Source organism: Oryx dammah, unplaced genomic scaffold, assembly GCF_014754425.2.
Source record: "Oryx dammah isolate SB20612 unplaced genomic scaffold, SCBI_Odam_1.1 HiC_scaffold_28, whole genome shotgun sequence".
NCBI classification, from domain to species: domain Eukaryota; kingdom Metazoa; phylum Chordata; class Mammalia; order Artiodactyla; family Bovidae; genus Oryx; species Oryx dammah.
The window spans coordinates 19,445,329-19,470,482 of record NW_024070212.1 but is presented as its reverse complement, the minus strand read 5'-3'; the positions used below and the strand labels follow the sequence as shown (position 1 = coordinate 19,470,482).

General features: G+C 42.9%; 1 protein-coding gene and 1 long non-coding RNA gene across 5 annotated transcripts; one reads left to right on the top strand and one right to left on the bottom strand.

Annotated features, from left to right (window-relative positions):
• The first annotated feature begins 102 nt into the window (after positions 1-102).
• MRPS21 (mitochondrial ribosomal protein S21) lies at positions 103-19,705 on the top strand. 4 transcript variants are annotated; one of them, XM_040230815.1, is made up of 3 exons: positions 103-189; positions 7,148-7,262; positions 17,923-19,705. In XM_040230815.1, the coding sequence occupies exons 2-3, from the start codon at positions 7,180-7,182 to the stop codon at positions 18,101-18,103; spliced, it is 264 nt and encodes an 87-aa protein (XP_040086749.1). In that variant the 5' UTR covers positions 103-189; positions 7,148-7,179; the 3' UTR covers positions 18,104-19,705. The 4 variants fall into 4 exon arrangements, with proteins under 4 accessions (XP_040086749.1, XP_040086750.1, XP_040086748.1 ...); XM_040230816.1 differs by lacking the exon at positions 103-189 and adding an exon at positions 6,637-6,694; XM_040230814.1 differs by lacking the exon at positions 103-189 and adding an exon at positions 6,642-6,721.
• Positions 19,372-20,512, bottom strand: LOC120855945. Its single transcript, XR_005719340.1, has 2 exons — positions 19,730-20,512; positions 19,372-19,691 (listed from the first exon to the last, which is right to left on the bottom strand). It is a non-coding gene; the product is annotated as an uncharacterized LOC120855945 (long non-coding RNA).
• Positions 20,513-25,154: the final 4,642 nt, after the last annotated feature.

Here is a 25,154-nt window from a genome sequence, read left to right as displayed (position 1 = left end):
CTTCCAGCTGGTCCAGACTAGCAGGTTCTACCACTCAGGGGTAGCTCTTTGCTTCACTGGGAGCTGTTGATTCTTGTGGATAAATGCATAATGTAATGTACTGCTGCCAGGGAAGGGACACCAAAGCCAGAACAGCCACCATGATTGCTAGTTTTGAAGAGGAAGGGATGCCTTAGAACTGTCAGAATGGTAAGTCCTCTCAGATGCTGGGCCTCATCATTATTCAAAAAGCTTCAGCTGCTAAACGTATGTTACCCAATGTCATCAGACCACAAAAGTGAAGTCTGTGAATTTACTTCTCTCTGCTCTCTCCATGTATTGTTCTTTCTGATCTATCCCAGTTTCCATCACAACCATGTCGTCTCCCAGCCTTGGTGATGTATCAGGCTACCTTGTCATTTTACTTATATTGCATATTGGCTGCGTAGCATATTTCTCATAGCTAACTGTGCATCTTTCACCTGTTTCTCACTCTGTTCTCAGTAGATTATTGTCTCCTTTTATTTCAGACAACATGCTCTCTCTTCTAAGGCAAACTCTTGCAGTTGTGCTTTTGATTACCTTTCACCTCTGGAATTTCTGCTGAATTACTTGTCCCTTCTTTACTTTGTAGCTTCCGATTGTTATTGATTTATTTATTCTTTCTTCCTCCTGCAAGTATGATCAGGTACCTTCTTCTTGATAATATCTCTTGACTCTAATTGCCCCCTTTCTCATCATTTTTCTATAATTCTTTTTATTTATGTATGTATTTATTTAGCTACACCAGGCTTTATTTGTGGCACCTGGGATCTTCATTGTGCAGGCTTAGTTGCCCCACAGCCTGTGGGATCTTTGTTCCCCAACCAGGGATTGAATCTGTGGCCCCCACATTGAAAGGTGGCTTCTTAGCCACTGGACCACCAGTGGCTAAGGGGAAGTCCGTTTTCTTAAATTCTTGACAGAGTAGTCTAATCATACTCTTTCTGACTCCTTCCTATCACATAATCCTTAAATCTTACAGCCTAGTATCCACTGCACCTTCTTAGTCACTAATGATCTTACAGAATTTGAGTATCATAAAGTAGCTTCCACCCAATCAATAGCTAGATCCAGGGGCTTTACAAAGGCTAGGTACTCAGTGCTCTCAGTATCATTTGACACTCTTGGTAATGCCTACTGAAGCTCTTCTCCCTTGGATCTCATGTCAGCACACTATCCTAATTCTCCTCTTACCTATCTGGCAACAACTTCTATATATCATAATAGCCTCACTTTTGCCCACTCCAGAGTATGGGTATTCCCTTAGGCTCAATCCTTGGCTCTTTAACTATATTCTTTCACTTCAAGCTTTCATCTTCTTCATGGCTCTAATTATTACCTCAACTTAGAAGACTTCTGGTTTCCTCTCCAGTCTGTCTTTCCCATGAGATGACATACTGAGTGTATACATTTCTGCTGGACAGTTTCATTTACTCATTACTAATACTTAAAACTTATTAAACGTTTTAGCATTTTAGAGCCAAGAGGGTGACATGAGAGTGTGATTAGTCTATTCAGTTGTGTCCTAATCTTTGCAACCCTATGGACTGTAGCCTGCCAGGCTCCTCTGCCCATGGGATTCTCCAGGCAAGAATACTGGAGTGAGTTCCCATCTCTTCCTCCAGAGGATCTTCCCAACCCAGGGACCAACCCGTGTCTGCTGCATTGGCAGGCAGATTCTTTACCTCTGAACCATCAGAGAGGCCCCAAGAGGGTACCATTTGTAATTTTATAGATGAGGACACTTAGGTAGCTTGTGTAAGACAACACCATGTGTCATGCAGGACTCTTATTTTCCAGTCTGATGCCTTTTCTAGTGTTGACCAATCAAATTAGTGTTCTTCCTGTTCTGCCTTTTTACAGCCTCTTTTTCTTCTGTTAATGCTGCCTATAGTACCATTATTTTTCTAAATAACTAAGTTTAAAATTTGGTGCTAGTCACCAAATCCTTTTTATTCTATATTTGGAATGGCTCTTAAAATCTGTTTCTTCCTTTACATTCCATCACCACTTCTTTGGTCTAAACCTTGACTATAGCAATAGCTTCTCTTACCTCTAATCCCTTCTCACTTATAAACATTAATTTTCCTGAAACAATGCTTTGCATGTCATTTCCTATTCAATGGCTCTCTGATATTTTGAGAAGAAAGTCCAAAACATTTAGTCAAGCTCTCTGTTTCTCTCTCTGCTCCCATGCATGATCCCTCTGTTCCACGCTGTTTTGTTGTTGCTTGCTCCCAGAAACTGTAAGCCTTTTTGCCTCTAAACTCTAGTTCATGCCACTCACCTTGCCCAGCCTTTCCACTCTCTGTTAACTAAGTCCTCTGCTTCTTTCAGTGACTAACTCAAGTCCTCTCAATTGTTTGCCCCATTAAACATGATCTATATGCTTAGGCTTTGGCCCTTTACTCCATCAAATGAAAGGAGGTATATAAACTGCCTAGTACATTGCTTGGTATCTAATACCCTGGTGTAAGATTCTCAAAAATGCTACTTTTCCTCTTCCTTTCTTTCAAAATATTTTTCCATGTTATCCCTTTTGATTCCCATGACAAATTATGTGTGATTGAAGGCACATATTAGTTCAATTTTACAGATGAGGAAACAGACTGAGTTTAAATAAGCGGTCAGCAAAGCAAGATATACGCTTTGTGGGCCATACATCTTGCTGCAACTACCCAGCTCTGTCATTGTAGCCCAAACAGTCATACCTAATATATAAACAAACAGCAGAACTGTGTTCCAATAAGCTTTTTTTTAATTTTTAATTTATTTATTTTTGGCAGTCTGGGTCTTCGTTGATGTGAGCAGGCTTTCTCTAGTTGAGGCAAGTGGGGGTTGCTCTTCACTGCAGTACACAGCCTTCTCGCTGTGGTGGCTTTTCTTGTTGGGGAACACAGGCTGTAAGTGCTCAGGCTCAGTAGTTGTGGCACATGGCCTTAGTTCCTCCAAGGCATGTGGAATCTTCCCAGACCAGGGATCGAACCCATGTTCCCTACATTGGCAGGCGGATTCTTAACCAGTTGACCACCAGGGAAGTCCCAATAAAGTTTACTTACAAAACCAAGAATGGGGCTGGATTTGACCTGTAGGCAGTACTTTGCAGATGACTGATTTAAGTGACTTGTTCAAGGTCATATGCCTGATGAGTATCAGAATTTTGATGGAATCCAAATCACCTGACTTTCAATCCAGTGTTTTTCTACTACAGTATCTTGCTGGCTATATAATTTTTTTTTCTTTCTTTTTTTTGAGGTGATTTATTTTTATTTTTACTTCATTTTACAATACTGTATTGGTTTTGCCATACATTGACATGAATCCGCCACGAGTGTATATGAGTTCCCAATCCTGAACCCCCCTCCCACCTCCCACCCCATATCATCTCTCTGGATCATCCCCGTGCACCAGCCCCAAGCATCCTGTATCCTGTATCGAACATAGACTGGCAATTCGTTTCTTACATGATAGTATACTTGTTTCAATGCCATTCTCCCAAATCATCCCACCCTCTCCCTCCCTCAGAGTCCAAAAGTCCATTCTATACATCTGTGTCTCTTTTGCTGTCTCGCATACAGGGTTATCGTTAACATCTTTCTAAATTCCATATATATGTGTTAGTATACTGTATTGGTGTTTTTCTTTCTGGCTTACTTCACTCTGGCTATATAATTTATTTTGCATTCATCATATGCTCCTTGTTGTACTATTTATCTTTTTGGACACTTAATATGTTTTGGTAGTTCAAGAGGCAGTGGAGGAGCTTCCCAGGTGGTATAGTGGATAAGAATATGCCTGCCAATGCAAGGAACAAGGGTTCGCTCCCTGGTCAGGATGCTTCCGTATGCTGCAGAGCAGCTATGCCTGCCTGCCACAAATACTGAAGCCTGAACACTCTAGGGCCAGAAAGCTACAACTAATGAGCTCTTGTGCTGCAACTACTGAAGCTCATGCTCCTAGAGCCTGTGCTCTGCATCAGGGGAGGCCACTGCAATGAGAAGCCCAAGCACCACAATGAAGAGTAACCCCTGCTCACTGCAACTAGAGAAAACCTACATGCAGGAACAAAGCGCAATCGTGAATGTGATGTGAAAGTCGCTCAGTCATGTCTGACTCTTTGCGACCCCATGAATCACAGCATGCCAGGCCTCCCTGTCCATCACCAACTCCTGAAGTTCACTCAAACTCATGTCCATCGAGTCGTCCCCTTCTCCTCCTGCCCCCAATCCCTCCCAGCATCAGGGTCTTTTCCAATGAGTCAACTCTTCACATGAGGTGGCCAAAGTATTGGAGTTTCAGCTTTAGCAGCAGTCCTTCCAATGAACACCCAGGACAGATCTCTTTTAGGATGGACTGGTTGGATCTCCTTGCAGTCCAAGGGACTCTCAAGAGTCTTCTCCAACACCACAGTTCAAAAGCATCAATTCTTCCACACTCAGCTTTCTTCACAGTCCAACTCTCACATCCATACATGACCATTGGGAAAACCATAGCATTGACTAGACGGACCTTTGTTGGCAAAGTAATATCTCTCCTTTTTAATGTGCTATCTAGGTTGGTCATAACTTTCCTTCCAAGGAGTAAGCGTCTTTTAATTTCATGGCTGCAATCACCATCTGCAGTGATTTTGGAGCCCCCCAAAATAAAGTCTGACACTATTTCCCCATCTATTTCCCATGAAGTGATGGGGCCAGATGCCATGATCTTAGTTTTCTGAATGTTGAGCTTAAAGTCGCTCAGTCATGTCTAACTCAGGGAATTCTCTAGGCCAGAATACTGGAGTGGGTAGCCTTTCCCTTCTACAGAGGATCTTCCCAATCCAGGAATGGAACTGAGGTCTCCTGGATTGCAGGTGGATTCTTTACCAACTGAGCTATCAGGGAAGCCAACCAGAAATAATAAATAAATAAGAAGTAGTGGAATGACATAAAAGTTTGTTGATAAGCATAATCATGTCCCAGACTAACTCTATTTTGGTTACTTTGAACCTGGCTTACTTTAAGGCAGGCTTCAGTTTTTGTGTGAGTCCTATTAGGATAACTGACGTGGATGCATCTGTCTCTGTGTATGTTCCTGTGTGTTTCAGGGGAGTTACCGAAAGAACGGTATTGCACAAGTACCTGGTTGACATGCTTTCTTCTGAGCCTTTCTCTACTGTTTTCCAGTAGCCATTTCCAGTAAATCTGAACTTATATGAATACCCATAAAATAAGATATACGTAGACATAACATGAATAAAAGGAAAGCTGGTTCCACAATGAAGAAAAAGTTAAAAAAAATTTTTCTACCAAGTCTCACTAGGAGACAAATGGGATAGAAGCTGGCATAAAAGAGTCTTTGATTCTAAATCCTTTAGGTTAGTTTTCCGATTCTTTAGTGATTCCATTTTATTTAGTGAAATGTCTAGGGAGATAGTGATATAGGAAACTGATAGTATGTTATTTAATTTCTTGCCCTTAGTTTTTTGGTTGTAAAACTGTTTTCCATCCGCAGTTCCCTACGTTGTGTCCTATTCTTTTGTGACCACCTCCAACCCCCGCCCCCATGGTCTGTAGGTAGTAATGCGCCAGGCTCCTCTGTCCATGGAATTTCCCAGTAAAGGATACATACTGGAGTGGGTTGCCATTTCCTTTTCCAGAGGATCTTCCCCAACCAGGGATCGAATTCGGGTCTCCTGCATTGGCAGGTGGATTCTTTACCACTGAGCAACCATGGAAGCCCCTTCCACCCTGAGAGCAGCTCTCAAAGAATCTGTGTCCTTTGTGAAAACGGGAACCATGCTCAGGAAGCTTCGCCTATTTCTCTCATTTTCCGTCCGGAAAAAGAAATAGATTAAATATCTATTTAAGGTTTAATAGGATTACAGCAGAGATTGGCACAACATTTTAAATCAACTCTACTTCAACTGGAAGGGGGAAAAAAGATTTAATAGGATTAAAGGGTACAGAATCGGGCTGACCTCAGAGGCCAAAGGACCATGACTCCGAGAGAAAGCGAAGAATCTGATGCTGGGAGGGATTGGGGGCAGGAGGAGAAGGGGACGACAGAGGATGAGATGGCTGGATGGCATCACTGACTCGATGAACGTGAGTCTGAGTGAACTCCGGGAGATGGTGATGGACAGGGAATGGCACCCCACTCCAGTACTCTTGCCTGGAAAATCCGATGGACTGAGGAGCCTGGTAGGCTGCAGTCCGTGGGGTCGCTGAGTCAGACACGACTGAGCGACTTCACTTTCACTTTTCCCTTTCATGCACTGGAGAAGGAAATAGCAACCCACTCCAGTGGTCTTGCCTGGAGAATCCCAGGGACAGGGGAGCCTGGTGGGCTGCCATCTATGGGGTCGCACAGAGTCGGACACGACTTAAGCGACTTAGCAGCAGCAGTAGGGAGGCCTGGTGTGCTGCGATTCATGGGGTCGCAAAGAGTCGGAGACGACTGAGAGACTGAACTGAACTGAACTGAAGGCAACAAGTACTTTGCTTTGCCAGCTGTAGAGTGCAGGCCCGGGGGTTGGCAGTGGCTGACGGAACCGAAAATCTCCATACCCCAGCCAGAAGGTTGCCATGGTTTCTACGTAGCGTCTCTTCCTTTTCGGCTGCGTTGTCCCCATGAGATGACGCAACTTCCGTTTCCTGTTGGGGCGGGCTTCCAGTTGGCTGGGTGCTAAGGGGTGAGGGGCTCCTACTGGGAGGTGAAAATAAGGCGGTTGTGGCGGGAGGGAGAGATTCAGCGCGGTTGCCCCCTTTTCTAAGCACAGAGAGACTGTGCCCAATTCCCGTCCCAAACCATCCTGGGAACTTTTGCGGTAATTAGGAGGGGGAGGGGGCGCCCGCGGCGCGTCCTGGTTCTTCCGTGCCTGGCCAAATAAATCTCCATCGGTACACCCTGCTACTGTCTCGTTTCTTCCCTGTGGCAGGATTTGTATTGGCAAAGAGAGCGGGGGAATCTTGATAACGAGTCACGTGTACCTTCCAGGATATGAGGTCTTGCACGTGTCCCAGTCTCCTGTTCTGAGCCCGTTGCATTTCCAGACCCTAAATAAGCCACGCCGTTCTGTATTCTACTGTGTTTCTTTCTTAGCTGGTCTCTATACTTAACTTCCCCTTTCTCCATCGTACTTTAGGTCCTGCAGATTGAAGACTTAAGTACAAGGTCATGGCAAAACATCTGAAGTTCATTGCCAGGACTGTGATGGTACAAGAAGGGAACGTGGAAGGTGCATACAGGACTCTAAACAGGTAACTGGTTGGGGACCAGAATCACGACTAGGCCAACTCTCTTGAGAAGTGGGGTGGTTATTCTATCCCTCCCTCTGTCATTTGCTGTTGATCAGTCGCTCAGTCGTGCCTGACTCTTTGCGACCCCATGGACTGCAGCATGCCAGGCTTCCCTGTCCTTCACTGTCTCCTGGAGTTTGCTCAAACTTATGTCCATTGATTCGGTGATGCCATCCAACCGTTTCATTCTTTGTCACCCCCTTCTCCTCCTACTCTCAGTTTTCCCAACATCAGTGAGTCGGCTCTTTGCCTCAGGTGGCCAAAGTATTGGAGCTTCAGCTTCAGCATCAGTCCTTCCAATGAATATTCAGGGTTGATTTCCTTTAGAATTGACTGGTTCGATCTCCGTGCTGTCCAAGGGACACTCAAGAGTCTTCTCCAGTAGAATTCAAAAGCATCAATTCTTCAACGCTCAACCTTCTTTATGGTCCAACTCTCACATCCTTACGTGACTACTGGAAATACCATAGCTTTGACTATTTGGACCTTTGATGGCAAAGTGAGGTTATTTCTAACCAGTGCCAGCCCAGGTGTTCACAGTCTTGGAACTTCTCAGTCCCTCAGTTTACTGTCTTAAAAATGAAGTTCTTCCCCAATCCTAACAGTGTGAGGCATATTCATCCACAATCATTCCTTTGATGATGAACCTGAATTCTATCCAAGACTTTAGGAAAGAGCCCAAAGGGAAAACCAAGTTATAAAATTGCTAGTGAGCAGGAATATAGTACATGATACATGGAAAGCTGATCGAGAGATTGGTGTGGGACAAGGCTAATGGAAAAGGTGAACTCAGATTTGGGATCATAAAGGAGCAAGCAAGTGATGGAAAACTGAAACAGGTTCAGAAAATAGGTTACAACATAAGCAAAAACATGGAAATAAACTGGCTGAAGTGGAGGAGCTGTATTGAAAAGGTTTTGAATGCTAAGTGAAGTCGCTCAGTCGTGTCCGACTCTTTGTGACCCCATGGACTGTAGCCTATCAGGCTCCTCTGTCCATGGGATTTTCCAGGCAAAAGTGCTGGAGTGGATTGCCATTTCCTTCTCCAGGGGATCTTCCTGACCTAGGTTGATCCCTAATAAAGTTATGTTTTCTAAAGAAAATAGTTCACTAATCTCTTATCACTAATTTTAAGGATTTTGACTTTCATTTAATTTATCATTTTCTCTCCCCAGTGAAGCAGAGTTTAGAGAAACAAATTGAATTGAATTGAATTATATGAAAGAGATAATACATGAGCTGATCTTCTGCCTTAAGGCCACTAAGGTGGTTGCTTTATTAAAGAAGTAAGAGCAGCCTGGGAAGATTAAGTTATATTCCTTGGGTTACAATTATTGAATGGTTGAAAGGAGTATAAAACACACACATTTTTCTAGTGCAGTGTTCTTTGCTCCATGTTATAGATTGCTTACTAACTTCTGTGGAAATGGGGAGACCTATGGCAGTCATCCTCCAGTTAAGAATTCTTATATGATTAGGTTTAAATGTAGGTGGGGTTCTTGGGGACTGCGAAGATAAATGAAAGAGAACCTACTACTTAGTGAAGCAGAGAGTTTTAAGTGTGGAGGGTGGAAGACCATAGTAGGTGAGGACAAAGATGCTGTCAGAGCTGTGTGACAGAAGCAGTTGCAGGCTCAAGATGATTTGTATGTCTTTTGAGTCAGCCTCTTTACCTCTTATGGTGTCTGAACATGCCAGTCATATCCTTGCATAGAAGGTATTCTTGCTGTACTTTCACTTAAGTTGAAAGGATAACAGGGCAAGTAAGAATCCTATTTCATGTTTCTCTATAACTGCTCATTCTAGACTCTTCTGTTTCAGACCTTTAAGTGGCATGTCTGTGGGAGGGTTGAGATGTCTAATGATCTCTGCTCTTACACTGGAAGCACTAAGTGAATATCTTTACAGATTCTGTAGCTAATTAGCTAGTGAGATGAAATGATGAATTTGGGGAAGGAAAGTCTTCCAGATTACCTCACCTTTTTCTGACTTCTTCCTATAAGTTTTTCTCTGTATGGTTTATTTTGGTGAATTTAGATAGGTTTTATTGTTGTTGTTCAGTCAGTAAACCATGTCTCTCTCTTTGCAACTCCATGGACTGTAACACACTAGGCTTCCCTGTCCTTCACTAAATCCTGGAGTTTGCTCAAATTCTTAACCATTGAGTCAGTGATGCTATCTAACCATCTTATCCTCTGCTGCCCTCTTCTCCTTTTGCCTTCAAGTCTTTCCTAGTATCAGGGTCTTTTCCAATGGGTCAGTTCCTCACATCAGGTAACCAAAGTATTGGAGCTTTAGCATCAATACTTCCAATGAATAGTTAGGGTTGATCTCCTTTAGGATTGACTGGTTTAATCTGCTTGTTTTCCAGAGGACTGTCAAGAGTCTTCTCCAGCACCACAGTTCAAAAGCATCAATTCTTAAGCACTCTGTCTTCCTTATCCAGTTCTCACATTTGTACATGACCACTGGAAAAACCATGGCTTTGACTAGTCAGACTCTTGTTGGCAAAGTGATGTTTTTGCTTTTTAATACCTGTCTAGGTTTGTCATCGGAGAAGGTAATGGCACCCCATTCCAGTACTCTTGCCTGGAAAATCCCATGGACAGAGGAGCCTGGTAGGCTGCAGTCCATGGGGTCACTAAGAGTCAGACACGACTGAACGACTTCACTTTCACTTTTTACTTTCATGCATTGGAGGAGGAAATGGCAACCCACTCCAGTGTTCTTGCCTGGAGAATCCCAGGGACAGGGGAGCCTGGTGTGCTGCCGTCTATGGGGTCACACAGAGTCAGACATGACTGAAGCGACTTAGCAGCAGCAGCAGCAAGTTTGTCCTAGCTTTCCTTCCAAGGGGCAGGCATCTTAATTTCATGGCTGCAGTCACCATCCACAATGATTTTGGAGCCTAAGAAGATAAAATCTGTCACTGCTTCCATATTTTTCTTCTGTTTGCCATGAAGTGATGGGACCAGATGCCATGATCTTAGATTTTTGAATGTTGCGTTTTAAGCCAAGTTTTTCAGTCCCCTCTTTCACCTTCATCAAAAGGCTCTTTAGTTCTTCTTCACTTTCTCCCATTAGCGTGGTGTTATCTGCATATCTGAGGTTGTTGATATTTCTCCTGGCAATCTTGATTCCAGCTAGTGTTTCATCTAGCCTGGCATTTTGTGTGATGTACTCTACATAGAAGTTAAATAAACAGGGTGACAGTATAACAGCCCTACAGCCCTGTTGTACTCCTTTCCCATTTTTGAACCAGCCAGTTGTTAAGGCTCTAATTGTTGCCTCTTGACCCCACATACAGGTTTCTCACAAGACAGTTAAGGTGGTCTGGTATTCCCATCTCTTTAAGAATTTTCCACAGTTCATTATGATCCACACAGTCAAAGGCTTTAGCATACATAGTCAATGAAGCAGAAGTAGATGCTTTTCTGGAATTCCTTTGGTTTCTCTCTGATCCAGCAAATGTTGGCAATTTGATCTCTGGTTCCTTTGCCTCTTCAAAACCCAGCTTGTATATCTGGAAGTTCTTGGTTCATGTACTGCTGGAGCCTAGCTTGAAGGATTTTGAGCATTACCTTGCTAGCGTGTTAAATTGTACAGTAGTTTGAACATTCTTTGGCATTGCCCTTCTTTGGGATTGGAATGAAAACTGACCTTTTCCAGTCCTGTGACCACTGCTGCCTTTTCCAAATTTGCTGACTTTGAGTGCAGCACTTTAACACCATCACCTTTTAGGATTTTAAATAGCTCAGCTGGAATTCCATCACCTCCACTAGCTTTGTATGTAGTAATGCTTCATAACGCCCTCCTGAAGGAGGAAATGGCAACCCTCTCCGTATTCTACTCCTTTAGCTGCCTTTTCTGTATGTCTCTCTTAAATTCCGGCTTCTCTTTATTTTTCTCATATTTTTGATAATAAGTTGCATGTTCTGCAGTTTAATTACAGCAGCAGGTATGACAGCAAATGAGAAGAAAGGAAGGTGGTTAAAGCTTTAGCATGTTTAGAGCACAAATAGTCTTACAAAGGAAATAGCCTATGTGTCTGCCCAGTGAGATCGCCACAGAACGCTTGTTATATAACCAAGGGCCCTCATTGGTGCCCTGAGATGAAGAGATGGAGAATGAAGGTTGCTAGGAAGCCCTGCATGATTGGCTGGCCCCCAAGTAAGGAAAGTCAAGTACTCTGGAAGTGTGCCCAGTTGACCCCTTTTATTCCTGGTAGGAGAGCTTCTGGGCCCATTGAGTCGTCCTGTGTACACACTGGTCCTGACAGGCTGGCTACAGTGACGTGTGTGCCACCCTCAAATTCCCCCAGCTAGGGCAGCTTAGCTCCTTTTACATAATCTGTTGAATTTCACTGAAACTGGCAGCTGCCTGTCCTGCAGTGTTACGTTGCCAGGCACCCAAACTCCAGGCTGTTGTGTTTACTGTGAGCCTCTTGGTCTGCTAGTCCTTGAACTACCTGTGGAAGCAGAAGCATCATTACTTCTGTTTACTTCATGAGTTCTACAAAGCTCTTCCTACATCCTTGTTTATTAGAAATAAGTAGATGCCTCTACTGTAGGGATTCTGGAACATTTGAGGATAATATGTGCTATTTTCAGGATAACTAGAAAGTGCAGGGTGAGGGAGGAAACCCTCACCTGGCACCTTGGAATTGATTTGATGTGTGTTTTGAAAAGAGAACCATCCAAGGAATACCATTTAGCAACCCCATCATTATGTTAGGGGGCACCGATCTTTTCATTTCTTTCCCCCTTCTCTATTCTTATATTCCTTTGATACTTTTGTCTTGTTTTTCTTTTCTGCCTGACCACACAGGCATTTACTTGATAAGATGATCACTTTTGTCTGTTTCAGAACCCTTTTGAAACTCCAGTAGGATACCTGAGTCTGTTTCTCAACTCTTCCTCTTGCAGTTCTCTTTCATAGTACTTTTAAACTGTCCTTGTCATTCCAGTAGGCTCCTCTTCCTAGGTGAAGTCATATCTAGGGTCTCTGTTCTTTTCACGTGAAATTGTAGTGTTACTCAGTCGTGACCGACTGACTCTTTGTGACCCTATGGACTGCAGCCTGCCAGGCTCCTCTGTCCATGAGATTTCCCAGACAAGAATATAGTGGGTTGCTATTTTCTTCTCCAGAGTATCTTCCCACACCAGGGATTGAACCCGCATCTCCTGCATTGATGAGTGGATTCTTTACCACTGAGCCACCAGGGAAGCCCAAACAAAGCCTAGACAGAAGTAAATAGTTGTTTGGATCAATGCCTTTCCCTTAGTGTGCCATGTCTTCTTCGCTTGCATCTTTTTACTCTAATTAAGGAGTCTGGCTCAGCTTTTTTCCTCTTTTAGTTTCTCTTTGCCTGTAGGCACTGCAGTAATTTGTCTTTTGAGCCTCTGTGGTTTTTATTGGAGAAGCAGAGTGCTGTTATAAAGCACTGCACTAAAGACCTGAATTCTACTTCTAGCTCCATTTCGTGATCTTGGGCTGGTCAGCCTCACTGAGCTTCAGTTTTCTAAACTGTAAAGAGATGCTGGGGACTTCCCTGGTGATCCAGTGGTAAGATCTCGAACGCAGCACAGTGCATCCAAGAAAAAAAAGATGATGTTACCTGCTTAATCAGTTTCATAGAATTATGATTAGGATCATGGATGTGAAAATGCTATCTAAATTCTAACGTGCCATTTTAGTAAAGGTAATGTTCTGGCCTTCTGAGCTAATACTCCCAAGAACTGTGTCTGTTACAAAGTAACTTAATCCCTTGAGCTGTGGACATTTGTCAGTCACCTAGAGCAGCACTCCCCAACCTGTTTGGCCCCAGGGGCCAGTTTTGCCACGGACTGGGATGAGGGGATGGGTCAGGCGGTAATTCAAGCAATGAGGAGTAGCAGATGAAGCTTTGCCTGCTCATCCACTGCTCATCTGCTTTGAGGCCCGGTTTCCTAACAGGCTTTGGACTGGACCAGGGGTTGAGGACCGCTGACCTAGAGGATTCATTTTTGTCACACATTTACTGAAATTTGCTCTTTGCCAGTATTGTATTAAATGCAAAAATGAAAGACTTAATCTGTAACCTTAGAAAGCACACAGCCCAGTAAGGGAGATTTTAAAAATTAAACCAAACATGTCCAAATACAGTGTCTGATCAGTGTTTTAACAGTGTGCTGTGGCATTGGTTCTCCCTGGACCATCAGCTACAACATCACCTGGGAACTTGTTAGAAATGCAAATTCTTAGGCTCCACCGTAGACCTGTATGAAGTCAAAAACTGGAGGTGACACAGCGATCCGCAGGTCTTTTACTTTTAAAAAATTATTTATTTGGGGCTGCACTGGGTGTTTGTGGCTGCATGTGGGGGCCACTCCCTGGGTGCGGTGCACAGCTTCTCATTGTTGTGACCTGCCTTGTTGTAGAGCGTGGGCTCTAGGACTTGCAGGCTTCAGTAGTTGTGGCTCACAGGCTTAGTTTCCCCACTTCCCGGACTAGGGATCGAACCCCATATCCCCTGCATTGGCAGAAAGATTCTTAACCACTGGACCATCAGGAAAGTCCCAGCAATCTGTGTTTTAACAAGTTTTCTAGGTGGCTATTGCATGAGTCTCAGACTTTAGTTTGAGAACCACTGTGCTTTGGGAACAGAGGGAAGGCATGATTAATTTCTCCCGTATCAATTTACAAATGTTATTACCCATTGGTTTGGGCCTTTGAAGAATAAATAGCATCTTATACAACAGAAAAAGAAAGGAATCGGGTTTCCCTGGTGGTCCAGTGGTTAGGTGTCTGCCTTGCAATGCAGGGGACGCAGATTTGATCCCTGGTCTGGGAGGATCCCACATGCCTTGGGGCAGCTGAGCCCATGCATCACAGCTGTTGAGCCCACATATGGCAACTACTGAAGCCTGCAAGCCCTAGAGCCTATACTTGACGACAAGAGAAGCCACTGCAATGAGAAACCCCCACGCTACGGCTAGAGAGTGGCCCCTGCTTTCCACAACCAGAGAAAGCCTGAGCACAGCAACGAAGACCCAGCACAGCCAGAGATAAATAAATACATAAAAATTTTAAAGTTTTTTAAAAAAGGAATCATTCTAAAGAGAATTGTGAACAAATGTAAGAAATAGATATGTAATGTGTTTGGAGTAATCACATAGTTCAGTGTGACTAGACAGGCTTTTTAGGGCAAGTTATTAAAGATAAAGCTAGAGAGAAAGGGAGGATGAAGCTCAGTTGTTTAGGGCTTTGAGCTTAGACTGCTGCTGCTGCTAAGTCACGTCAGTCATGTCCGACTCTGTGCGACCCCATAGACGGCAGCCTACAAGGCTCTGCCATCCCTGGGATTCACCAGGCAAGAACACTGGAGTGGGTTGCCATTTCCTTCTCCAATGCCTGAAAGTGAAAAGTGAAAGTGAAGTCGCTCAGTCGTGCCCTACTCTTAGCAACCCAGTGGACTGCAGCCCACAAGGCTCCTCTGACCATGGGATTTTCCAGGCAAGAGTACTGGAGTGGGGTGCCATTGCCTTCTCCAGAGCTTAGATTAGTGGTTCCCAAATGTGCACTTTGCAGTTACTAGGGGAACTTAACAAACCCTGCTCATGTCCCTCCCTACTTGTAATTTAATTGGCCTGGAGTGTGGCCTAGGGTTTGGAATTTTTAAACGATCCCCAGGTGATACTAATGTGCAAACAAGTGGGAACCACCGGGTTAGACTATTTTGTTTATTGGGAACAATTTTTCTTTTTTTAACATCAGAGTGACATGCTCTGATTTGTTTTAGGACAATAATTGGTGTAGGGAAAGAGAATGGAAATAGGGCAACCTGTTTATCCTTCACAATTCAAATAAAGTATCCTTTAGGAAGCTTTCATAACCACCTTATCCTCAAGTCCTCTCCTGTGGGCTTCTATAACAATATTTCCCTTATCTTTGCATCTGTCACACTCTATTGTAATTCTTTTGTCTTTACGAGACCACAAGGGTAGGAAACCATATCGAAGTTTGTTTTCTATCCTCGTCATTTAATGCAGTTTCAGGTATAGAGTTGATATTTCATAAATACTTGTTGATTAAATCACCAGTTAGGTGATTATTTCAGTACAGGTATAAGATAAGGATCATAATTAGAGCTGTAGCCATAGGAAAAGAGAGAAGGAAGAGGTCTAAGAACTATTTCAGGTTATAGAGTTTATGAGATACTGTAAACGTGGGTATAGCAAGAAAAGAAGTCCTAGTCCAGGAACATGAGATTTTAGCTTGAGTAACTGATGATGCCATTAACAGAGAAAGTATAGAGGAGGAAGAATGAATTTTAGTTGGAGATAATAAGTTTGTTTTTTGTGAGGTTTAAGGCAATTGGAAGCATCGGCCTAGCTCTTAAGACTGGAACTAGAGAACAATTTAAGAGTCAGCAGTGTCTGGGTCAGTTCTCAAGTGTTTCTTTACATTAGAATTACCTGTGGGGTCTTTTAAAATATACCCAGTATATAACCCCACTGTAGATCAATTAAATCAAAATCTCTGAGGAATGGGACCGAGGTGTGAATACTTTTTAAAGGCTCTTAAGATGATTCTGTTGTGCAGCAGGGTTGAGGCCCACGTTATAGTTTAAGGGAATCATGTAGAACCGAAAAGGAGGAGATTTACAGTCAGAATCTGGAGCGATATCAACATTTAAGGGTAAGTTGAGGAAGAAAGCCAGCATTGGAGATCCTCTGTAGGCAGAGGTATTGAGTCTTTGGTGCCCTCCTTTTCTACTGTACAACTCTAGTGTTGGATCCACTTCTGGGCATGACTATGTTTTCAGTAGAACCCGAATTATCTGCTCCTTCCACCTCTGGGAGTTTGAGGCAGTTCCCTTGCGTCCCATCTCCCTGCCATTTAAACCTAGACAAACTGATCTTACAAATCAGCAGGAGTCTAAAAGATCCCAAAGGACAGTGGTGCCCATGTCTATTCACATTTGTAATGTACCCAAAGCTCAAATCTTTTCAAGCTCATGTTCAATCTATTATTGTTACCTTGGGCTTCTGGTATAACATAGCAGCAATACATAGGGTTTCCCACTGAGTAGAAGGAGTAGGTAGTTTCTCTTATTTTTATTTCCTGCTTCTTCTGTCTCCCCTCTAATTATGTGCTTAGTTGTTCAGTCGTGTCTGACTCTGTGTGACCCCATGGACTACAGCCTGCAGGCTCCTCTGTCCATGGGAATTCTCCAGGCAAGAATAGTGGAGTGGGTTGCCATGCCCTCCTCCAGGGGATATTCCCAACCCAGGGATCGAACCAAGGTCTCCTGCATTGCAGGCGGATTCTTTACCGACTTAGCCATCTCCAATTGTGTTTCTGACTGACTGTTTACATGTAATGAAAGGAAAGAGTAGCCAGGAATGGGGTCATGTAAACAATGCAAGATTGGAGGGCAGCAGCAGCGGGTGCCTCCAGACTTCTCAGGACCAGCTGATGATGGGTTGAGAGGGAGAGACAAATTGCAGATTGGAGCCAGAGCTCTCAGGAGCCTCAGGATAAGGTAAGTAATAGAATAAGCCCCTGTGTCTTCTTGGCTCAGTGAGAACAAAGAGGTGATTTTGAGGTATGCATGTTATGAATCCAGCAAGAGAAACTGTTGAAGTAGTTAGGTGGGCAGGAAAAAAACTAAACTGAGCTAAATTAAGATGAATAAAATACACTTTCTGCCTTCAAGGATTTTCAGTCTAAGGAGGGAGACATCTGTTAGACAACTAACAGAATGGCAAAATGAAATAATCTCTAAATAGGTGTTCAGCAAAACAAATTATCTTCTCTCTAAGATGAGAAAGGTTTGTGGAGAGATGGTATCTTGATTTGGCATCAGAAAGATGTGGAAAATCTCCCAAGGAGGGAAAAAATGTGGAAAACCTTGAAGGCTGGCAGTTTGGAGTTGCAGATGGCATTCTAGGCTGAGGAAGCAACCTTGAGTTAAAGACCTGGTATTAAAAACAATAGCTCCTATGAACACTTTAAAAAAAAAAAAGACTCAGTATTAATGTGTTCAGGGAATAGTCAGATGTGTGTTTGGAGCATGTGGTACATGGGAAAAACCTGGTTGAGGCTCTTATTTGGATGCTTCTATCTGTATCACTGGTGTGATAAGGGCCTCTTCTTTCCCTGTATGAAGTAGGCACAGAGATTTCTCAAATGTTCATAATTCAGCTGCATCAGCTCTTAAACACAGTAGGGGTGGAACTACATTCTCCTCTTAAGGACCAGGTAGGAATCACCTCTAATTATTTTTTTTCCTACTGCAAATGACTTGTCCCATTTGAAGATTATGAAATGGTTGAGACTCCCCTGCCACTGCCATCTCTCTCAGGTGTGTTGTGGTAGGAAATAAAAATGGTTGAGAACATGATAATGACAGTAAACTCCCCAAGAACAAGGACTGTATAATTAATTGCCTTTTTATTCTCCCACATATTACTATTTGGGGCCTGGCCTGTATATGTAGGCAGTGAATGCTGTATTGTCACCATTGCACTCATTTTTAGAGATACCAATTGTTTGGTCAGTTGACTTCTGATCATTGTGAAACTGGAAAAGAATAACAGTGAGCCTAAGCCTAACTTCATTGCGTGTCCTTATACAGAATCCTTACCATGGATGGGCTCATTGAGGACATAAAGCGACGGCGGTATTATGAGAAGCCTTGCCGTCGGCGACAGAGGGAAAGCTATGAAACCTGCCGGCGGATCTACAACATGGAAATGGCTCGCAAGATCAACTTCTTGATGCGAAAGAATCGGGCAGATCCATGGCAGGGCTGCTGAGGCCTGTGGTTAGGAGGCCCAGAATGAAAACCCTTACCAGAGTTGTCTGCACCTCTTTTCTTCCTCCAATCCCATTTACCTTTCTTAAAATAAACTCAATCACATATATACAAGAAGCAATTCCACTAGTCAGCAGTGGATACTCTCTTTTATTAAGTCAAAAGACAAACTGAGTCAAAAAGTAGTCTAGGGATAGAATGTTGGTTGCCAAGGGCTGGTTTGACAGGAGGGGGATGGGAAATTATTGTTTAATGAGTATGAGTTTCAGTTTGGGAAGATGAAAAGGTCTGGAGATGGATGATGTTGGAACTTGCACAACAATGTGAATGTATTTAATGCCATGGAATTGTACGCTTAAATGATCAATTATGGTAAATTTTATGTTTTGTATATTTTACTGTAATTTTTTAAAAACCAGTCTGAGGTGGGAAATTTTTCTCAAATGTAGTAGAGTATATCTCCCATGTTCTAACTAATTTTTATGAGACTCAAAGCAAGATCTTATGATTGGAAAAGGATCTAGTCCTCTTTACTGAACTGCCTTCCAACTGTTGGCAGGCAGTTGAGTAAAGGGAGAGGAGGCATGTATGTATTTGGAGTAAGTTCCACTTCTGAAACACCCATCAACCAGAGTAGTAGAGAGCTGAAACCCTTCCCCAGAAGAATCTTTAAGACAGTCTAACATTTACCCCTGTTTTGTCAGTTCTTTAGTTTTCCTAAAGGAAGCTAATGGAGGGTTGGTAGAAATGAAAGCAGTAGATGGATGGTAGGAAAGAAGGAATGGGGGAGTGTTAAGAGAAAGCCAGAAAAACCTACAGTGGTGGTTCTCAAAATGCGATCTTCAGATCAGCAGCATCACCTAAAAAACAGCTTGAAATGTAAGTTTTAGACCTACTTTAGACCTTCTGAATTGGAAATTGAGGTTGGAGCCCAGCAGTCTATTTTAACAAGCCCTGCAGGTGATTCTGATGCCTGATAACATTTGAGAATCATTGCCCTATAGTACTCAAAAGAGATTCCAGGTGGAGGTTCTGACTGCCACCCCTCCCTCTCCTCAGCAAGCACTTCCAGGTGAGAGCTGGGGCAGCTGACCACTATCGGAAGACCAGCTGCTCTGCTTCCTCTCCTGTTGTGTTTTTTCTGACCTTGGTCCCCTGACAGTCATGCCTGCTAGTACAAAGACACTTAGTGCCAACCCCCCGTAGAATGCAAAGGGTAGTCACCTCTCCTGACCCTGACTGGAGCCCTCTCAGCATTAAAAAGTTAAGAGCAAACTGCCTCACCTCCTACCTCTCCACATCACTAGTGCTCAAACATTGCCCCCTTGTGGTACAGCAGCATGACTTCAGATTTCTTCTGGTTTTAATTCTGTCTCAGTGTTTTTTCTCATTTTCACGATAACCATATTTATTGATTAAATATGTGATGAAACAGTTTTATACAATCTCATTTTCATAAGAAATATTTATACTTCTGAATCTGGTTGAACCTTTCAATCTCTGAATTTGTCTTCAGTACATCACTTTTGAATGATTTTGAGCCATGGCATGGTATCATCTGCCAATTGCTGTTGCTAAAGAATAAAGACCTGGCTTCTGCCAATTGCTGTTGCTAAAGAATAAAGACCTGGCTTCTGCCAAAATGATAGATAGGAGAACTGGGTCTGTCACTTGTCAGCATTTCCCTGAGGCTAAAGTTGTTTCTGTCTTCCCTGCAAAATACTAATGGGTGGCTAAGGTCTGGAATTCATCTCTGAAATTATCCCCTGCTTGTCCTCATCTCCAGTCCTGACCATCTTCCATGTTCCCTGGAGCAGTGAACAATGATGGGTTGTAGCAGGTAGCCAACTGAAAAGACCTCGTATGTGAAAAGGGAATAGCTGGCTGGCTGAAGTCCTAATCAGCTTGTGCGTCATGGAAGGAAGAAAGACCTTCCACTCCCTGCTCTGGAAGCTAGAAGATACCTCATGGTCACTTAATGAATAGGGATTGTCCTAATCTTTTTATTTCTGCATTAGCTTTAGAAGAGGGGTGGTTTAGTACCTGTTGCATTTCCAGGTAGTGTTAGTGGTAAAGAACCTGCCTGCCAATACAGGAGACGTAAGAGATGCAGGTTTGATCCCTGGGTTGGGAAGATCCCCTGGAGGAGGGCATAGCAACCCACTCCAGTATTCTTGCCTGGATACTCCCAAGGACAGAGGATCCTGGTGGGCCACAGTCCATGGAGTCGAGAGTCGGATGTGCCTGAGCATACATGCAGCACGCCTTAGTATTTACACAGTTACAGGATAATAGATTCAATAACTCCTACCTTGATCTTAGGCATCTTTGCCCTCTCTTAGATGTCCACCTGATTGCCTCTGGCAGGCCTGTTCTGATCATAATTTAAGGATCTTATCTTTAGTGCTCCAGAAACAGCTACCTCTTTAAAATTAGACTCTGTTGAGTAACACTGATGTTGCACTTTAAAGTTTTCAGAAGTGCTCTAAGTACAAAATAAGTATGCCTATGGGTTAACTGAAAATACTAAGGAATAAAAACTCGCTAAACAAGTAAAGTAATAATGGATTACTGTATTAAAATTAGGTAGTTGAAGGAAAAGGAAAAGATTGGAACTTCTAGTATGTGCCAGCTACCTAATATACATAGTTGTTTACATAGTCAGAAAGATCTAGATTCAGTCATGACCCTGGCAAATTATTTACATAAAATCTAAGAATTTAAATCTATCTGATTCCAAATAATGGAAGTAAAATCAGTTCCTAAAAACCCATTTCCCTATGGGGAGTTGAATCCAGGTGACTGAAAGCACTGAACCTAAATTTACAACTACAGAGTTGGAACTCATTAACCCATTTAACAGACTTTTTGGAGTGACTATTTGGAGCCGCAAGGGTCAGACACGACCTAGTGACTGAACTACCACCACCGTTTATGTGAGACATTAGTTTTAAATATTGTAGAGTAAGTTGAGCAAGAAGCACCTTCAGTTTGTTACTCAAAGCCAAAATTTATTCATTGTTTCATGCTGCACCATCAGAGAAGGTTGATTTTAGTACATTTTTCTCAAATTTATTAAAAGCCAGACTTTAAATACAAAAATCTTGTGTTCCCTGGGAAATTCTAATAATCTCTTTAAAGAATAACTGCAATTTTCCAGTGAACCTATTATCTTAAAATCTTGGAATTTCTTAAACATTTTGTAATTTTGGTTTTTGTAGTTTGTAATCTGAAAATAACAATTTTTTAAAAGATGGAGAAGCTCTATACAGTCAGCAAGAACAAGACCGGGAGCTGACTGCAGCTCAGATCATGAACTCCTTATTGCAAAATTCAGACTAAAATTGAAGAAAGTAGGGAAAACTACTAGACCATTCAGGTATGATCTAAATCAAATCCCTTACGATTGTACAGCGGAAGTGACAAATAGATTCAAGGGATTAGATCTGATAGAGTGCCTGAAGAACTATGGACGAAGGTTCATGACATTGTACTGGAGGCAGTGATCAAGACCATCCCCAAGAAAAAGAAATGCAAAAAGGCAAAATGGTTGTCTGAGGAGGCCTTACAAATAGCTGAGAAAAGGAAAGATATACCCATCTGAATGCAGAGTTCCAAAGAATAGCAAGGAAAGATAAAGCTTTCCTCAGCAATCAATGCAAAGAAATAGAGGCAAACAGAATGGGAAAGACTAGAGATCTCTTCCAGAAAATTAGAGATACCAAGGGAACACTTCATGCAAAGATGGGCTCGATAACAGACAGAAATGGTATGGACCTAACAGAAGCAGAAGATATTAAGAAGTGGCAAGAAAACACATAAGAACTATACAAAAAAGATCTTAATGACTCAGATAACCATGATGGTGTGATCACTAATCTAGAGCCAGACATCCTGGAATGTGAAGTCAAGTGGGCCTTAGGAATCATCACTACAAACAAAGCTAGTGGAGCTGATGGAATTCCAGTTGAGCTGTTTCAAATCCTAAAAGATGATGCTGTGGAAGTGCTGCACTCAATATGCCAGCAAATTTGGAAAACTCAGCAGTGGCCACAGGACTGGCAAAGATACTTTTCATTCCAACCCCAAAGAAAGGCAATGCCAAAGAATGTTCAAACTATCACACAATTGCACTCACCTCACACACTAGCAAACTAATGCTCAAAAAATTCTCCAAGCCAGGCTTCAATAGTACATGAACCAAGAACTTCCAGATGTTCAAACTGGATTTAGAAAAGGCAAAGGAACCAGAGATCAAATTGCCAACATCCACTGGATCATAGAAAAAGCAAGAGAGTTCCAGAAAAACATCTTTACTGATTACACCAAAGCCTTTGTATGGATGACAACAAACTGGAAAATTCTTAAAGAGATGGGAATAGCAGACCACCTTACCTGCCTCCTGAGAAATCTGTATGCAGGTCAAGAAGCAACAGTTAGAACTGGACATGGAACAACGGAATGGTTCCAAATTGGGAAAGCAGTATGTCAAGGCTGTATGTCAAACTGTCACCCTGTATATTTAACTTATATGCAGAGTACATCATGAGAAACACTGGGCTGGAAAAAGCACAAGCTGGAATCAAGACTGAAGGGAGAAATAAAAATAACCTCAGATATGCAGATGACACCACCCTTATGGCAGAAAGTGAAGAACTAAAGAGCCTCTTGATGAAAGTGAACGAGGAGAGTGAAAAAGTTGGCTTAAAACTCAAAAAACTAAGATCATAGCATCCAGTCAAATAGATGTCAAATAGATGGGGAAACAATGGAAACAGTGAGAGACTTTATTTTCTTGGGCTCCAAAACCACTGCAGATGGTGATTGCAGCCATGAAATTAACAGACACTTGCTCCTTGAAAGAAAAGCTATGACAGACCTAGACAGCATATTAAAAAGCAGAGACATTACTTTCCCTACAAAGGTCCATCTAGTCAAAGCTATGGTTATTCCAGTAGTCATGTATGGATGTGGGAGTTGGACTATTAAAAAAAACTGAGCACAGAAGAATTGATGCTTTTGAACTATGGTGTTGGAGAAGACTCTTGAGAGTCCCTTGGACTGCAAGGAGATCAAACAAGCCAATCCTAAAGGAAATCAGTTCTGAATATTCACTGGAAGGACTGATGCTGAAGCTAAGGCTCCAATACTTTGGCCACCAATGTGAAGAACGGACTCATTGGAAAACACCCTGATGGTGGCATAGATTGAAGGTAGGAGACAGGGACGACAGAGAATGAGATGATTGGATGGTATCACCAACTCGATGGACACAAGTTTGAGCAAGCCCTGGGAGTTGGTAATGGAAAGGGAAGCCTGGTGTGCTGCAGTCCATGGGGTCACAAAGAGTCGGACATGACTGAGTGACTGAACTGAACTGGACTACAAAATGTGGAAGGCTTATGAAGTTAAAACCCACAACATTATAGGTACATTAGTTATTTATCAATAATTATATTTTGGAGCTGACAAGAAGTAAGGTTGTTTGTTTTTTGTGTGTTTTTTGGCTGCACCAGTCAACTTGCTGGATCTTAGTTCTGATCATGGACTTCAGCAGTGAAAGCACCAAGTCCTGACTTCTGGACCACCAGGAAATCCCCAGTGGTACTTGTTAAGTAAGGGTCAGCTGGGGGTCGAATTTGTTGCATGGTTACAAGGGAAGACCCTGAGACCGTAAGTTGCAGCTGGCATGTATTATTCTGAATATGACTAGTGGTGTTCTTGGGTCTGGTATAATTCAAAGAAAGTTCAAATTCTCAGTCAGGCAGAGATGTGTCTGAAACCAGATCCTTAATGGCCTCCCAGCTGCATTTTTGTATATCTGAACTATGATTCAGTTCAGTTCAGTCGCTCAGTCGTGTCCGACTCTTCGCAACCCCAAGAACCGCAGCACACCAGGCCTTCCTGTCCATCACCAACTCCCAGAGTTTACTCAAACTCATGTTCATTGAGTCGGTGATGCCATCCAACCATCTCATCCTCTGTTGTCCCCTTCTCCTCCTGCCCTCAATCTTTCCCAGCATCAGGGTATTTTCAAATGAGTCAGCTCTTTGCATCAGGTGGCCAAAATATTGGAGTTTCAGCTTCAGCATGTCCTTCCAATGAACACCCAGGACTGATCTCCTTTAGGATAGACTGGTTGGATCTCCTTGCAGTCCAAGGGACTCGCAAGAGTCTTCTTCAACACTATAGTTCAAAAGCATCAACTCTTCAGCTCAGCTTTCTTCACAGTCCAACTTGCACATCCATACATGACCACTGGAAAAACCATAGCCCTGACTAGACGGACCTTTGTTGACAAAGTAATGTATCTGCTTTTTAATATGCTGTCTAGGTTGGTCACGGAGAAGGCGATGGCACCCCACTCCAGTACTCTTGCCTGGAAAATCCCATGGATGGAGGAGCCTGGTGAGCTGCAGTCCACTGGGTCGCGAAGAGTCGGACCCGACTGAGCGACTTCACTTTCACTTTTCACTTTCACACATTGGGGAAGGAAATGGCACCCCACTCCAGTGTTCTTGCCTGGAGAATCCCAGGGATGGGGGAGCCTGGTGGGCTGCCGTTTACGGGGTCACACAGAGTCAGACATGACTGAAGTGACTTAGCAGCAGCAGCAGCAGCAACAGGTTGGTCATAACTTTCCTTCCAAGGAGGAAGCATCTTAATTTCATGGCTGCAATCACCATTGGCAGTGATTTTGGAGGCCCCCCAAAGAAAGTCAGCCACTGTTTCCACTGTTTCCCCAACTATTTGCCATGAAGTGATGGGACCGGATGCCATGATCATAGTTTTCTGAATATTGAGCTTTAAGCCAACTTTTTCACTCTCCTCTTTCACTTTCATCTAGAGGCTCTTTTGTTCTTCTTTACTTTCTGCCATAAGGGTGGTGTCATCTGCATATCTGAGGTTATTGATATTTCTCCCTGCAATCTTGACTCCAGCTTGTGCTTCCTCTGGCCCAGCATTTCTCATGATGTACTCTGCATATAAGTTAAATAAGCAGGGTGACAACATACAGCCTTAACGTACTCCTTTTCCTATTTGGAACCACT